Source organism: Linepithema humile, chromosome 6 (genome assembly GCF_040581485.1).
Source record: "Linepithema humile isolate Giens D197 chromosome 6, Lhum_UNIL_v1.0, whole genome shotgun sequence".
In the NCBI taxonomy this organism is placed as follows: Eukaryota; Metazoa; Arthropoda; class Insecta; order Hymenoptera; family Formicidae; genus Linepithema; species Linepithema humile.
The window spans coordinates 17,179,092-17,197,302 of record NC_090133.1 but is presented as its reverse complement, the minus strand read 5'-3'; the positions used below and the strand labels follow the sequence as shown (position 1 = coordinate 17,197,302).

At 34.5% G+C, this 18,211-nt stretch overlaps 2 protein-coding genes across 14 annotated transcripts in view; one reads left to right on the top strand and one right to left on the bottom strand.

The window, feature by feature from the left end:
• The window catches only part of LOC105676895 (uncharacterized), a 300,604-nt gene that overhangs the window by 15,588 nt on the left and 266,805 nt on the right, over positions 1-18,211 (top strand). For all 7 annotated transcript variants that reach the window (XR_010890770.1, XR_010890769.1, XR_010890771.1 and 4 more), the window contains exon 4: positions 4,593-4,774. The gene's annotated coding sequence lies outside the window, so the exon portion shown is untranslated. The remainder of the gene's footprint in view (positions 1-4,592; positions 4,775-18,211) is intronic.
• The window catches only part of Mp (Multiplexin), a 225,276-nt gene that overhangs the window by 12,711 nt on the left and 194,354 nt on the right, over positions 1-18,211 (bottom strand). For 5 of the 7 annotated variants that reach the window (XM_012371315.2, XM_012371312.2, XM_012371309.2 and 2 more), the window contains exons 6-10: positions 12,160-12,240; positions 6,260-6,341; positions 5,390-5,484; positions 2,373-2,549; positions 1,858-2,055 (exon numbers count right to left, since the gene is read on the bottom strand). In XM_012371315.2, the coding sequence (XP_012226738.1) occupies positions 1,858-2,055; positions 2,373-2,549; positions 5,390-5,484; positions 6,260-6,341; positions 12,160-12,240 (633 nt within the window). The remainder of the gene's footprint in view (positions 1-1,857; positions 2,056-2,372; positions 2,550-5,389; positions 5,485-6,259; positions 6,342-12,159; positions 12,241-18,211) is intronic. The other 2 variants (XM_012371316.2, XM_067357321.1) reach the window with 1 other exon arrangement.

Here is an 18,211-nt window from a genome sequence, read left to right as displayed (position 1 = left end):
CATATGTAGATGTATTGCTCTATACACCATGCACCGTTTTAATATCGCAAGCCTGTCAGCGCGATTCGCAACCATTTTTCGTGGCTGGCAAAAAGCTGAGTGAGACTCGCCGTGTTGTTAAGAATGGTTTGGGGCAAACTGTGGGCGGCAAGAGAGGGAGAGAAAGAGAGAGAGAGAGAGAGAGTGGGAGAAAGAAGGCGCAACGGCGAACGCGAATACATGGACGAGAAAAGGGAGGAGGCTGAGGGTCGGACTTACAACTCGGCCGTTATTACGTGCAGCGTTTCTTATTCCCCGCGGGGCGATACGCGTTCCATTTCCATTCAACGAATTTCTTGTCGCGTCGTTCTCCACGGTGGTGAGGCAGGATCACTGTAGTTGTCGTCGTCGCTTCGATATACGTAAAAGCGGCTGCACGGGGAATAGTGCACTGCGATGTGCGCAATGGGGCCTTGGAATGCACTATCGCGTGCATTTTCATGCACTTCGGAACGCGATAGTACGGATAATAGGGCAATAATATTGCCGTCTCGAAAACTAGATATAAATTGGATACTCATAGTTTATGGGAACGTCGAAATTCTATGCATGATTAGTACCATAAATTTCTAACGTTTATTTGATATCGATATAACCCCGGTCCTTTATGCCGAACAATAAGTACCTAATAAATATTGTCGCGCTGCTTCTCTTGACTTGAATTGCGTTTTAAAGCGCAAGTTAATAGTTCAAATGATGGAAACCATTGTAATATAAACAGTTTTTATTCTTAAGACAAGTTTGTCTTAAAAGATTGCTTGAGAAATTGGAAGCACACTGTCTCTTCGGAATTTTCACAATGTTAGAAAATATTAAAAAAGACATTTCATAAGAAGAGTTTTTGTACACAACGATAATCCGCAAACCTGAATAAAAAAATTGTTAACATAGATAATTTGCTGAGTTAATACTCGGTGGATATCAAATACGATGTTTAAATAGCATACTTTTGATAATAGCTCGACGACTTCACGAGAAAAGATACGGCTTCCATTTCCGTCCGCGAGTTTCTCGCTGCCGCGTGTCCGTTTCGGGAAAATAGCGAATAATACGGCTGAGCTAGATTCATACGCGGATAATGAAAATTTCTTGAATGAAGATACTTATCTACTTATTATAGCGACGACTTCGTACGGTTGGACGCGCTTGAATTTCCGCTACTTCGCAGTAATCGCATACACAATAAATTCTCCTCTAGCAAATTCCTCAATGTCATATCTCTCGCGTTAATATTACCTTTTCTCCCTCTCTGTCCTTCCTATCTTTGTTTTCATATCCAGTAGACATCATCATTTGTATGACAAACATTCTGCATTCTCTCCCAGCTTATCCTCTGATATTAATGGAATTTATTAAGTTTTTAATTCTACAGTCACCTGCTGTTATTCCAAATGTATAGTCATATCATTAAACAGACAAAAGCCTGTTTCACAAAAGTCTTACACATAATAAATGTTATTCATAGACACATTGTTGAAGCAAACGCAAAATTGCTTATATAGCGTAAAAGATATTTTTTTATGGGGACGACTATTATCGTCGCGTCCTCATTTTCGCTATAATAGCTAGTGCGGCTAATGGGCGTGAGTTATATATATATATATATATATAACAATAGTAGAAAGCAAATACAAATCTCAACGCAAGTTTTATGTAGATTGCAACTTGTCACCGGAAATAGCGGGCATAAAGGAAATCTCACGGGGTAAGCAGAAATGGCGAATGCAAACTGCAAAGAGGGCGTCGAAGAAAATATTTTAACTCGGCTTTCGGTCTCACCGCATGACAGATCATATTCAAGCGTGGTAATCTACTTACGTCATAGCCAGAGAATTCTCCTTTTCCGGGCGGTCCCGGTGGACCTTGCGCACCCTTTTCACCAGGAATTCCATCGCGACCCGGTTCGCCCTTTTGACCTTGAGGACCTTCCGGTCCCGCTATTCCAATATCACCCTTGTCACCTTTCGCTCCGAACGGACCCTGAAGTCCTCTTTCCCCTGGCGGTCCTGCCGCACCCTGAAATTGTGATATTGACCTTGCGATTAAGCATACTTTTCAATTGCGAGAAATGAAGTGCCGAAAGTAATATAGTTTTAAACAAACAAAATTAATTTTTAGTGAGAGAAGAAAAAGAAATCGAATAAATTTGAAACGATATGCATTAATATGTCTTTTGCAATGTTATATATTAACAATTGCTGCATTATTGGGATAAATTTTTGATATAATATATTTATTCAGATTTATTTATGTATAAATTGATTAAGGCTACACCACTTTTAGCACTTTGATTAATGATATCTCAGAATAGCAATGAGAGTAAAAATCGATACCGTGAGGCCCATCAAGCCCTGCTTGCCTTCCTGTCCCGGTGTTCCTGGCTCGCCCTTTGGCCCTTGTATCATCTTTGGCATCGTAAAGGAAGACATTAAGGCCGTGGCGTTGCAGATACAAGTGCCAGGGTCTCCCTTCTGACCAGGTGGTCCCTGTGGTATCTTCATCAGCCAATCCTTCAAAGATGAATTTATTTAATTTATATAACAGTGCTTTCGCGAATTATTCCTAATAGTCTTTATAAGTATTGATGAATTATTTATTGTGGTAATAATTAATGCTATAACAAAATAATATTGAAATATTATACAATAGTATTTTATATCTAACAATCTGACTTACAGGAGAAATCAAGTTAAAATTAAGCATTCCATAAACTGTCGCAATTTTTTGTTTTCTTATTAGTTTAATTTTATGCAAATTATTATTAATCTTCTTTGCGACGATATTATTAAATTTCAACGGTATGTGAAATTAAGTAAATACGTATGTGTATACTGTGTACCAATAACAGCGGAAGATAGTAAGCACCGTGAAAGCCGCTTTGGTGTAATCAGTGTTACATGCGACAGGCACCGGTTCTCCGGTGTCGATGCTAAATTGACTCACGCGAATAACAAGATAAATGAGTGATCCTGGATTCAGGCGCATTCAGGCGCCTTCAATATCGTATCTGTGGTCGGATCAACGGATGCGATCCCTACGTTCAATGTAACGAGAAATGTCTACATCCATAAGAAAATAAATTTTTGTGCTTTCATATACGCGAAAGTACACTTAAATACATATGTATTTTTGAAATATTCTAAAACCATTTATTTTTTAATGATACAAGTGTATATCTCGATTGTCGCTCTATTATTATTTTATTGACAATTTTTTTGCACTACCTCAAACGTATTTATGCACAAATCTTTGAATGATTTTTCCTCGCGTATTCTACACTTCATGTAATTTTGTGTTTTGTATGTTTTATATAGATCATGTAAAATATGGTCTTTATATGTAAGTTAATCTACATTATATCGTTTCCCTTTTGCCATAAATGTGCAAATTTTAACCTAACCTAATCTTGTTTTTCTTTGTAAAATTTATTTTGTGTTACTCGATTTTATATTTACAAAGCTTCAGAGTCTAGGATACTTTAGATACTTAAAGTATTTAAAATACCCTAGACTCTCTGAAATTTTGTAAATATAAAATCAAGTAGCACAAAATAAATTTCACAAAGAAAAACAAGCCTAAGTTAAAATTTGCACATTCATGGTTTTGGCATAAGGGGAATGATATATAAATGTAGGTTATTGACATTATATATAAATGCAATAAAATAATTAATTTAAATAAAGGCGTTTGTGCGATAAAAAAATTCTTTTCTGCCAATGTACATTTGTTGGTGTATTTAAATTTTGCGCCAAAATTGAGGTTTAATGGTGATCACGTGATCTCGTGATTATCGTGACGTCACAATGGCTGCTTCACTGTCGCAGAGAATGGCGGGATTGTTGCGCATAAAGTAAGGTTGTTTCGCGTGTTTTCCTCATTTCGACGTAAATCTATGCACAGATGATATCGGATGTGTCGAATTAAGCAACGCACGATCGCCGCGGATACTTAATTAGCACGTACGATTGCCATTTCTCAGTCTTTCGATATTTGTGGAGTCAAACGCTTCGTGTTGAAACTTTGTTGAACCTTCTAACATAAATTCAAAGTTGCCACTGTAATTATATGTCTTCGGTAAATACGTGTCGAAAGCTTCCGGAGAGCATTAAATCGAAGAGCGATTGCCACGAAGAGTAAATCCGCGCATATAATCGCGATTGAATATAACCTTATAATACTCGTAAAGCTAATCAATTGCGTCGATCGAACATTGCCGAATCTTTTAATGTATCGTGAAGTTGCTTCTGTTTTTTGTATTCTTTAACCGTGTTTAAGTGAGACGCGAATGTCGAGCAAGGTTATGGACGATCATTGTTTTTCGTATTTATTTGTCGAGTGTATCGCGCGTGTAATTGCCTTCGGGAGTGTCGAACATATTGCTGGTCGACGAAATGATAAAGGCAAGTGATGAAAGATCAGTTCTTTCAATAATATTTGCATTCGATATGTTTTGGCTCGCTATTATTGCTCCACTGAACATTGTTGCAATGCTAAATTTTTTAATAGACAGAATTATTTAGCTTATAATAATCAAAATTACTTTGGAATTTCAGGAATGCCGAATTGACTGACTGAACATCGCTACCCGAATCTTCGAGCGTCGTCATGAAGCTGCTTCCGTGTTTTATATTTTTCATCACATTGGGTTAATCTCACAAGCGACAATGAATGCCATATAAGTGTGCGCTTGGAGCAAAAGCAGGGGCAACGGATTGTAACTGCAAGACATCGGCCGGTGAGTTTTTAATATTGCATCACATGATTATTTAATTATTTATGATATTTTGATATCATTATATGTTATAATGATTGAAGTAATAACTTTTAATTCACTTTTGTGAATTAATAGCAAAGAAAGATATTTTGCTGTTTGTTGCATTGTGCAATGAATTAAACTTGGCGTTTTGCAAGAAAAGAAAGTTAAGCACGTAAACAGAAATAGATAAACAAAATTGTTATACATATAAATTACACGATTATTTCTTCAAATCATATTGATGAATGAATTTTGTATATAATTATTTTGTATCTGATTTTTATTAATTACTGTTGTATTAATTATTTGTTGTATTAGCTATCAAAGCTGCAATTATGAAATTATCAATTTTCTTGCAAGCTGCCAAATTGATTTTTGAATCCGCCATTACTTGCGTATTTTTTAAATGCAATTATTCATGCTGAATATACTTGATTTCCCCAAATTACTATTATACTATATTATAATCGATTATACATTACTATTATAATTGATCTTCTAATGTTTCTTATTGAGTGGGAATTGAAAAGCCACTTTTTTTTATTGTGGTTATTTTGGAATTAGTCTATAAATAAGTTTGTTGACTGAGCTTACCTCGTCGCGACCAGGCGGGCCCGGCGGTCCCGGGGGACCTCTGACGCTTTCGCCTTTATCCCCTTTGTCGCCCTTTTCGCCTTTCGGACCTTTATCTGAAAAACGAACGCGTCGCTGTAAGTCCACGCAGCTTCGTCGCTCTCTGTTTTGACATGCGGGGTGATTTATGCGCGCGAAAAGTAGATTAAAAAAGTTTGCTTCATATTTTATCATCGTTTCTTCGATGCGATACCTCTGAAGTCGACGGCGCGCGTCGACATCGGCCATGGCAAAATTAATAAACGATTTTTAACGCGCCGTCCCATCCTTACTAAGGATATCGGATTAAAAAAAAGCGCGAGTAAAGATATTGATGTTTCGGCGCATTGATTAATTGAGGAACTGTTGAACTATCTCAAAATATCGATGCATTGATATTTTAGAACAGTGTGTTTAAATATTCTTGCAATAAATTAAAATACTACGAGCATAAGAAAAAATAATAAAATATATATTTGATTACAGGAAGAACAGAGAGAGTACAAATATTTGCTTTATATTTTTCGTTAAAATAAATAACAACTTTGTAATAATAAATAAATGATTATCAAATATACAAGGGGAAAAGGAGAAATATTGAATAAGTGTCAAACGTTTCTTGTGCAAAATAATCTTAATTAATTTTTATTAATTGGATTATTTATCCATTAATTCGAGATAAGACATAATTTCATAAATCGATTATTTTGTTCAATATCCTTAGTGATTATGAATGTGACGTCATTTGGTGTAGACGTTTTCTAAATTGCCGGGACGTAATTCACGATATAACGTTATATTTTATAAGCGGTTAAAAAATCGTTACTGCGGCTACTTGATGGCCTTACTCACAATCTGGATTGGGAGGCGGGGGCGTGATGAATGGCGGTGGGTTACTCTCCTCGCTTTTGTCTTCGTCCGCATCTCGACTGATCTGAAAATGTATCATAAGCAATGCCGATAAAATTGGATTACACCATTTTGTCAATGACACGTAATAGGACGATTATTGGATGTCGTCATCGTCGATTGTCGGTTTCGAGATTCCACGCGGATAAGCGGGTGAATAGTACAGACACTTTATTTATAGCGTTTGCAATTGCGACGAAGATTGCGAAACAGTGGTCTGTTTATCGATCGTTTGCTGATTAGTTATTTTATATGCAAATTACAAATATATATTGAACCACAATGTTCAAGCGACACACGGAAATGTGTTGACTGTTGTTGATTAGCTTCGCGAAGGGGCGACAAATATTTGCCAAGTGTTTCACATATAATATCATTGAAATTCATGAAACCATATTAACGGAAAACTTTCGCGGTGCTGTGACAAGAGACGAGAATCAAGATGACTCGAGGTGAATTTATAATTAGTTACACACAATAGAATCTCAGAATCGAGGCACAATAAACTACAAGAGTAAAACGCATTGACTAAATAAGAAAATATATTCTTCTATATAATTCAAATAGATATGATTACTATATAATTCAAATAGATATGAAATATAAAATAGAATAATTTCTCTTATATCTATACGATGTGTTCTTATATTTCGCTGCGTCCCGATCCTATCTTGTCATGACTTGCCAGCGCAAATTATTAGTCAGTAGTATAAATGATCGCATGCGCCAGTTGTGAACAATGCAATGTCCAAGTAAAGTTCCTCAGACGTGATACCGGATCTGTCTTGTACGTTAAAAGCGAATAATACATCAAGCAGTGACGGTGATTAATGAAGTTCCAAGCCAATCAGGCAGTATGGTTAGCACACATGACACCAGCCCTAAGTGTTTTCCGATAATTATCGGTAACGACGGTGCTTTATCGGGCTGAGTCGACGTCCAGTTAAAATTTTTCGCCGATCGAGCGTTCTTGCATTATTACAAAAAATATCATTTTCCATTTCGCGCCGCTAAAATCTGTTAAATCCATTCAAATCCGCAAAAATTACTTTTCGGATCCTCGAATTTTTCCTTCGCATTTACCCATTTAAAGATATTAAAATTTCCACAGATATCATTAAATGTCCAAGCGACAATTGAACATCAATATTTGATGAGATTTAAAGGAATATTATTGTTTTCTACTTTATATTTTTATAATCTTTATAGTAGCAATTTTCTAATAAGCTTTCGAATTGATTTGTGGTCATTATGCAAATGGTACAAGGCACGAATAAATCGATTTATAATTTATAAGATTTGAAACGTAATATCTCATATTTAAAATGAATAAATAAATGATAAATTTGACTTCATTATAATTTATCATTTATGTAGAATTTGCATATGTATAATTTCATAGATGCACTATTGCAAGCTGTGCTACATGCATATAGTACGAATGTAGCGAAGCATGACCTTTTTGAAATCTCTTTTTGTCTGTGTCAAAAGAGAATGCGATAAATATTTCACTTTTAAAAATTGGGTGACGCCGCAGTGTGATTCGTTTTTCGAAGACTCGATTCGATCTTTTGGATAGGGTTTATTCGTGGCATCGCACCATCGCAAACAATTTAATATTTTCATACTATTCTATTTCATAGACTGATATTTTTTTTCGACAATTCAATATTTTTCGAAACGATTTAATAAAAGGAAACTTCGCGGCAGGTCGTATTTCTCGCCACAATAAAGATTCTGATTTTTTTGATCGCGGATTTTGTAACGTTTTTTTAAATGCTACGTTTTTAGTTACAATGCGTATTCGAATACTAGAGACACGTGCGAACAAAAAATACATTTTGTCGCATCTGCCGTCCGATTGCAATAACGCGTAGTATCGAATAAAACAAAAGGGTATTCAGCATCTATTCGTGTGTAACTTACATTTGTTACACGCGGTTCGCTTATTTCGTGTTACGGTAGATTTATAATTTTGCTTAAATCATACTGTCGTTATTATTAAAAACATAGTTATTTACGAGTACGATGCATACGCGCGACGAGAATTTAGAAAATATAAAATAACGATAATGCATAAATAAATATTATAATACGTTCGGAAACTATAGAACGGAATATCGTTATTGCATATTTTAACGCGAGCGCTGCATAAAAGACATCCCGAGGCTGCAATAATCGATCGTTATTACCTCACTTTTGTATTCGTCCGACTCCGTTAGATTTATAGCGTATACATATAATAATAATAGCCCGCAATTCTTACGTTATTTCAATATTCGCCCGACCGCGTGAGATTTATAGCTCACGGCCAGCGTAGTTTGAATAATTATGCATTTAGACTTACGCAATGGGTTATAGCGTGAAACTGGCGGAAACGCGCGCGTTGGGAATACTGGCGGGGGTTTTCGCAGTTTCGGCGAGAGAAGTACTCGAGTTAGCTGCCGGCGTACTCGTCATGTTTAATTCCCGTTTTTTTTCCGCATAGGATATGGTGAAATTACGCGAAAGCACACACGCATCTCTGCACGGACGCGCGCGCGCGCACACACACACACACACACACACACACACACACAGCGAAGCGGGCGCGTAACACCTGCCGCACGATCGCAGTAACACGTAGCGCTATAACGACACATTGGGGGTATCTCGCGCGAACGCTCCTCCAGGCGTACCATTGAAATCGTTCACCCGGTACATACCCTGATCAGCTCTCCCATGCACGACCGCGTCTTTGCATCCCGCCGCCGTACATTCCCGGGGCTTTCCGCGAGAGTGGGATTTTACGGGTGAAATAAATTCCGTTCTCTCCACGCGCGAAGAAAAGCCTCCGTGCGCGTACGAGCCTGCCACGACTGAACTTCGACTGAATTTCCGGGTGAGCGCCAAGCGGCAGGATCCTGCGAAGGATTCGGGATGATGTGGGATTGCTATCATAGGAATACGCATTTACCGTTATTTGTTCGATATATCTCGTGAACTCTCTGTAATCGGACGGGATGAACGTCGGATTTTTGACTCGGATTGATTTTTATCAATTGGTATTTGATATATACATCAATTAATATAATAGAAAGGCATAGAGAGCCGTCGCGGGATGTTAGTGCGAAATTATAATTTTCTTAAAGAAATTAATTTGTTAGTCTACGTGAGACAGTTAAATTTGTACACCGATCTCTGGTTCGAGATACTTAAAGTGTACGAAAAACGTTTTCGTACACTTTAAGTATCTCGAACCAGAGATCGGTGTACAAATTTAACTGTCTCACGTAGACTAACAAATTAATTTCTTTAAGAAAATTATAATTTCGCACTAACATCCCGCGACGGCTCTCTATGCCTTTCTATTATATTAATTGATTGTTATCATTTGAGCCATTCCTTTATATGTGTTAAATTGATATATACATTACTTATAATATCGAACTTGGCTTGCTCCTTAATTATTGAATAGTATTGAAATATATGGTATATTTCTTACATCTCCAACTTACGTATAATATATAAGCTTTCGATTCTCAACTCGAAATATAATATTATACCCGAATCTTATATAAAAGTAATAAACTTGAAATTAAACGTATTATACGTTTAATATTGAATTTGAAGTTCTAATAGAAAATCTATATGTTAAATGTCTAAAGAGAAAATTATTAATTTAATGGAAAGATCAAAGAATATAACTCTTTTGCTAAATAATTATTTTACAATAACATTTAATCTTCGAATATATTAATTTGAAAGAAAATTTAAGAAGAAAATTAACTCTTGCAAAAGAGAAAAACGAAACAGAAATAAGAATTGAATTAATAATTCAAAATGGATTAGAATAGGCGAATCAGAGTGAATCGTCGCCATACAGTTGACAGTCACGTTTTGCGGTTGAAATTGATATCAAGCCATCTGTGCTAATGTTACGTTAATTCAATATCGTGATGTTTTGCGATGTGTTCTGAGGATGAAATCGATAAGAGTATCAAAAATTTCGCGACTCGTCGACTAAAGTTAAAAAATGCTATCGATTTCCGGTAGACAGAAATAGTAACGATTTCCGGTCGACAGAAAAACGTCGTGATATACGCGAGTCGGATTGATTTAATGAATTTAGTAAACGGTAAAAGCGTCGGAAACTGGGTCGAAACCGAAGACGGCTTCATCAAAATGCTATTGGCCTGTTACGGATCACCGGTCACTGTGACAGAAACTACCATCTCAACTTCCGGTGAGGTGTACACACGTAGCGGATCGTCAATTCATTACGGAATTTAGTGGGGAAAGGGGCGAATCGTCTGTCTCTCTGTACTGCGCATTAGACGCATCGCTGCAGTTTGTCGGAAGTTAGTTCTGATTCGTTCTTAGAAATGTATCAGACAGTTCTTCATCTTCTCCACATGTTCGATTGACATTCCCATGTACGAGCTTTACCGAGTTTGACTTCAGTCATATAAACCGAAAAGAATCAATTGATTTTCGAATACCCAATTCGATTAGTTGCATTAATTATTATTATTAAATCCTATTTTTCGAAAGATTTTTTAGTATTAATCTCTTGTTTATAAATAAGTCAGTATAACGCACATGGGTTTAAATATAAGCTGAATAACTAAATTTAAATAATTTACTTATATGAAAAATTGGGATAGTTGAGATATTATTGCGATAACGCTGTAAAATCCGCGTATGCTGATGCGTGTTTCTTTTGAGAATAAATTTGACGGTTTGACATAATTTATACCCGCATTGCCTCGAAAACATGTCCAAATTTCATTCGGATTACGTCCAACTTCGTAATGACTGTAGATGGATGGCAAAAGATAGAGCGTCAGCAGGACATTTCGGATAGGCAAAGTTACCAATGCGAAATCCTAACAGAATTTTAGAGATTATCCTCCCAGTATTTACGAGATTATCCGCGTAACCTAATTTCTCGTTCCTCTTTCTCTCCCCGCTTTCTCCTAATGGCCGACAGCTTTTAAGAAAGTTCTCATTAAAACTTCGGTCCATTATAAGGATTAGTTAATTCTGAGGATATAAACCATAATGTCGTCGGCGCATCTGCGCGATCGAAATCAATAATCTATAAATTGGACAGATTATTATAAGTGATTATTATATATGCGCGTTGTTTGAGATAATTGATTTATTAATTATTTAATAATTAAATTTAGCGATAGATGCTTAACGAACATTGTGTAATGAAATTACTTGTTAATTATAGTTATAATTTAATCGATTAAAAATCAAAATTCTCGAGTTAATTAAGTTATAATATAATATATTGTTTTTTTTAAAGCAAAAAAATACTTATTTTTATATTATCTTTACTTGTAATGAATTCTAAGACGCGTGTTTCTTTCTACTTTGAAACTTGAAATGAAACATCCAGTACATACGTCGATGTGGATAACTTTCTACTGTCTGTAACTATAATAATTACGATAATTATGATAAAGCAGTCATCTTTTTTCTTTTTTTATTTAGAAACTGTTAAAGTAACATCTATCAGTTTTTAAAAATATTGGATAAGTAAAAAAAAAAAATGCAGATGGAATATTTCTTTTTATTTTTTTAATTATTTTTTTAAATGTATTGTAAAATATGGTCGATAAAAGTACAATTAAAAATGGGATGTAGCTTCATCATTAAAAGATTATTTTTATAATGGCCCCCCATGCACGCGGACTCTCAATCTCGTTAGTAAATTACCCAAGCTTCATATTAACGCTTATGAGTTAGTGGTCCAGCGGTGATGCAACGGATAATTAGTTAGTGCATATATTGTCAATGTAGCGTCAATTTAGCGAAGCTGGAGCGCAATTTGCGACCGAGCTCACGTCTACCTTATTCAAATCACTGTCGCCGGAACCATCGAACAAGTTGAGATCGTAATCACCTGAGCTGTGCTCTTCGTCTGCTGAAAACTATAAAAACATGTGGCATTAGTGAATGACAGCATCGACAAATTATAAATCCTTGTTAGAGCAACATTAAAGATCTTTGGCTCAAACGAGGTCAAAAGCAATATTTTTTTATATAGTGCGCGTAAGAAAATATATCGTTTGCTAAAGTGTATGCATATAAAATAGAAATCAAATTATTGCTATTTTATTTGTAATATTATTTCGGTGATAATATCGTCTTACTGATTTTTCTATTTTATCAGAGCTATACAATTATTTAAAATATTTTAACATTTAAATTTTTAATTGTGTTAAGGTTAAGAGTTTTCAAGTACTTGATTATTTAAATTATGTTTAACAACTTGCTTATTCGCTTAACTAATCGAATATTCAATTACATTCAAAACAACTGAACATATTCACGATATACAAATACAGTTTAATACTAATATATTGTATACCTGCATTCTGCTTAGAATAATATTGCTATCGATGGATGAGAAGACGATAAAGAATATTTGTATACGCATATCAATAGCATTATATGGCATTATGGAGGATTTGAAGTATAATTATTAACATTGGAATAATGAAATATAATATAGGTAATATTATAGATATATAGAGGTATCCAAACACACGGATTTAATTAATCGCGTTTGAAGTGATTTGTGTCGTGCATCCTTTTCAAACTCTCATGTTGTGTGCTATATACGTATCAAAAGCGACAAAGGGAAGGTAAATAATTATCGCAGATTAGAGTAGCATTTAATTATTAAATTACGCATTATTAAAACTAATCGTGTTTGTCGAAAAAATAATAAAATATTACCGTAACAAAATAATTCTTTTTATGAAGTTATACATATGTATTTGTTACGTTGTTTATTAAACATTCAAATTAGATTCACTCATACTGGATTCATTATCGTTTACAACGAAATATCGTATCGTATGTATTGGTACATATATCGCGGATATGCCGATCATAATTTGCTTCATGTTAATTCGAAAATTTGCAGTTCCGGCGAACAGTATGCAAACGTATGAATAAACACCTTAATAATGATAGAGGAAACATGATGCCATATAACTGCCAGCAACTGATGTCAAATACACGCAACGATAGCGTATCGATTTTGATCAAATTAGATTTATCCAATCTTGTACATACCAGTAATCTCATATGTTTGGTATCAATATATATACCGATTTCCAGGATAATTCCAGAATTTCGTATACATTAGATATATTACACACGAGCAAATAATGTAGGTGCCTATTAGAGTAAAAACATGATACTTTTACTTTAGAGAAAGCTGTACGTTCGAATCGAGTAATCATTGAACTTTCAATAAATAATTTTTTTTATAATGGACACTGTATATAGTTTATATATGGAGCAAACTACAGTTTTTTTTATAAAATATAATTTATTTGAATTTAACTTTGTGAAAAGTTATGACGTACTGTGAGATAAATATTACGTATTGATAATCCCAGATTTCTTTTTTTGGTACTTCCTCTGCTAGTGCTCGTTGATTTGCACTTAAATATCGGCATTTTCCTGAAATTTTTCGGGCTGGTATCGAATAAACGTATCTTCAAGAGCTGAGCACTCGAATGAAAGAGCACTCGACCTCGATCACAGACAAGCCCAAAATATTCGATGATATAGAGAGATAAAATATCGCTGCATTTGCAGTGAGTATTTCACGATATCGAGGGACGAGGTTAGGACTCAAATATGAGAGTATTAGTTGTACAATATGCTGATCTATCTTTCGAGAAAGCTTAGCATTTTTACGGCAAAGAATATTATATACATAATATTCTAGAATAAAAAGTGAACAAATAACGTTGTTGTTCATCGTCAAATGTAAAATAAATTGTCTCCTTAGGGAAAATATTGAATAAGCATTAATTTAAAAAAATTTTTTAAATTATAATTGATATTTTGATCATGAAATTTTTCATTAAAATCTTGTTAAAGTCCATCGTAAGTTGAATGACAGATTTATGTAATATCTCTGAAGTAATTCGCGAACAGTATTTCAGTTTTATTGGTTTATAAGTTATTTTACTTGTTCGAAAATTATTAATGGCTGGATATTTTTACCAGTAGAAATTTATTCTAAATTTTGTAAGAAATAGTTTATTTATTATCAATTTTGGAAAACTTTATACTTTAATTCATACTTAAACAGTTATGAATAAAAAGTTTATAAGATAATAATTATATGATTTTATTTTTTATTTTTATTTAGTTAAAACTAGATATAATAGAGATAATTCACATTCATCTTAGGGAGTTTATCGCGCATTTTTATTAAAGTTTTCCAAATACGCACATCGCGTGTGCCACGAGAGGATCTCTGAAAGGATTTTTTAATTTCACATACTGGAGACGCAGAGAATGGGATTTGCAGTGTGAATTGCAGGGGTAGAGAAGTGGAGAGTTGTAAAATCTTCTGAAGGAGAATGTTATGAGGCAACGAGGGGCTGTGAAAAGGGTAGGGTGCTCAACGAAATGTAAATCCCGCGGCACGTGAAGCGAGTGTGAAATCTGCCTGTTATTCGCGCGATGCTAAGTATTAAAGCAAACTGAAAAATCGGCGCACCTGTCACGCTTCGTGTCGTTATACGTAAAGCGACTGAACATATTGATTAAATCGTTTCTGAAATTTCAGTGCATTGATTCTGCATTGACTTGAAATTTTTCTACTAAAGCATGTATCGATAATAAAATATTGGAATAAGAAACTTTATTTGCGAAGAAGAAAATAATAACGTAGATATACGCGAAGATAAAATTTTTTAAAGTTTTTAATGAAAACGTAGAGTACATAGAAAATATAAACATTTTTTTTCTTTTTTCCTAATTAAACTTAATTAATGTTATCGAAACTTATTGATTGATATTGACCTACTCATACCAAACATATGAAATATTATAATTAAACAATTTTTAATTTATTAACACAAATAATTTTCAACTAGTGAAATATGTATTGACTTTTTTTTTTATGAGGAACAAGTTGGTCGCTTTAACTGCACGAGACCCCGCTATAACCCTTGCGATACGTAAGATCGACAGGTTCAACTCTCGATTATACAGCGAATTATCGTATCGCGCGCATACATACAGCCGTATACAGGCTGCTTCTAAATTCATGGCCGTGAGCTGCAAATAACAATAATTTCAACTTGCCGCGAGTTACAAAAGGAAATAAAGCGCGCGGTAACTCGATTTACGTGAACACCCCCGGGACTTCCGCTCTTTTTTTTCTTCCTTTTTTCCGCTGGATTTTATGCTTTTTTCGATACACTTGTGTTTTATAGAAGAGCATTATCGGTATCCACGCGAACCGCGTGCGTTTAACCGCGTCTGAAGCAATTTACATGTGGCATGTATGAACGTGAGTCGCTCATCTTCGGTATATGGCGCGAGTGACTTTTCCTTTATGAATTTGTAATTTTTGATTAATAGAGATTAACTTTAAGAACTTTATGTGAAATGCATTATAATAGTTTCATAAAACTTTCTCGGCGATTCTCTGACAAGACACTTACGCATTAAATATGCGATATCTATCTTTATTTCAATTAGACGATTAAAAACTCGCTTCTTTTATTAAAAGTTTAACGGAAAAAGATGTCTGTTCTATCATAATTATGAGTTTCCAATATATATCAGTATTAATGACACATGCAGAATGTACTTTAACTAAATTTTTAATAAAAGAAAGTCTGTCCGATATTTTAATTATTTGCTATAAATAATAAAAATATAGAATGCTTGAAACGTAGAAATATCTTTTCAAGACTTACTTCGTCCATAATGTCCAGTCAGACGGACTTTACAATGACGTATTTCCGATATTTCAGATCATAGTATGAATAATTCATAGAAAGCTCCAAGTTTGATTGAGATATTGCGGAATGACGTCCGAGTACTTCAATTTGTGTTTGATTCCACTTGATTTTAGTCTAAAAGACGTAACAATGCTTCCCTTCTCCGTGTTATCGTGCAATATGAAGGAATTTATCCGTCATTATCTTAAATAAACGTTATATTCGTCACGCGAGGTAGTTGAAGCAAGACAACTGCAGTTGAAGTCAGGTACGGTCACATTTCTACGAGGACATGGATAATGAGACATTTTTGCTGAAAAAGCTTGAATCTTGAATACGAAATTTATGCTGCGGATTTTTTGAATTAGCCACGGACTTTACGTTAAATTCAGATAACACGTATACCCGAGACTCGTGGAACGGTCACTCCTCGCCCTCTTTCTCTTCCTTTCTTTTCATTGTAAGCTTTCTTTGTTTTTGCTTTCTTTTTCTTTCGTCTTTGAGAATGTATTTAACGTCCCATGAAATTAAAATGTCGTCGCCATCGTCAAAAGAATGAACAATAGCCTTACTCTATCACGTCGTCACATTTACTATTACAAATTTATATTTCTCGCTCTTTGTTGCTAATCTGTAATTATATTCTTTGCTACGTCTTACCTTATAATTATCATATTAGGTATACTTTGAGTCTCATTTCATATTCTACATAAGAGTGTATATAAGAATATTTTTTATGTAACATTAATTTTTATATTAGTATTTTTATCGCGTGGACGAGAGTTATTTTCTTGAAAACTAGTAATCAAACATTTATTGTATATACTTAGCTTATTTTTTGTGGCACATTTTTTTTTATTTTATTCTTGTTTCACATTTAAATATCTATATCAGCTCAAGCTTTTTTAGTCCTGTCTTTCTTGCAGAGGTACATTAAATTTGATTAAAAGCAAAAACTTCTCTGTTTTAAATATAGTTCAATAGTTTCAATTTTTTATCCTTTTGTCTTTTATTCTTAAAAAAAGAGATTTATTGCATTTTCTATCTTTATATAACCTCTGTAGTATCATATATCATATTGCAGTGAAATCTATTCTATTTACTCTATCACATATATTATGTATGCGAAGCCAAGCTCAATCTAAAACCAATTATGTCATTTACCTAACCAGAGATTCGATTAAAATAGCGCGGCTAACGAATTATAATTAGAAGTCACGCGCCACATGTTTAATTCGTTCCGTAAACTCGTCGCGTAAATAAACCCTCTCGTATCGTGCTGAAAATACCACACTCAATGATTAGAATTCACGAGGATCCAACACACACCTCTCTCTTGGTGGTAACGCAGTGATTTAGCCGTCGTCACTCTCGTCTCTTTGCTTTTCTCGCCCATTTGTTTCGCCGCTCTCAAGATCAACCAATCTTCACGCCTTCGCCGTGAGATACCGATCGACTCTGTTGTATTGGGCCTTTTTTTCTCTCTTCGTCTTCTTGCGAATTAGCTCGCACGAGAAAGCCTCAGCTCTATAGTCAAATTTCGATTATCGTTATTATAATAATATGGATTTTGGTAAATTTATCGGCGCGTCGAACGCTTCGGGCGTCACGCCAATTTGACACAATTATCCGACGTCTTACGTTGAAATCCTGATCTCTTTATTTCGATCCATTATATAGCCGGATATTTTCTTACTAGTGATTTTCAATCTGCCTCAGTACGGGATAACTATAAGTTATTGTCTTCTTTTGATGATTCCATTTTATAATTTAGGAAGAAAATTGTATAGTTTGTTTCGTGGTGAAATAATGCGAAAATATTAATATTTATATTTTACGTAAATCATAACAATAATTTGAGGTGTTTTATTTCTTCCGAGAATTTACCGAGTTGATCGAAATGTAATTATTTACAATCTGTTGCCATCATTTTCGAAATCAGGCTGGAAACTTAATAATTAATAATACTTCTGGATATAGCATTTCTATTTCTATGACAGTTTCAGATTAGTTAAAAAATATTTTCTGGAGAGATTTTTATAGTTTGTAATAAAAATGAGTCTGAGTGGATTTCATGATTCTTCAAAATGTCTTTCCATGCGAGCGGCTTATTTCATGCCGCACTAACATCACTCAA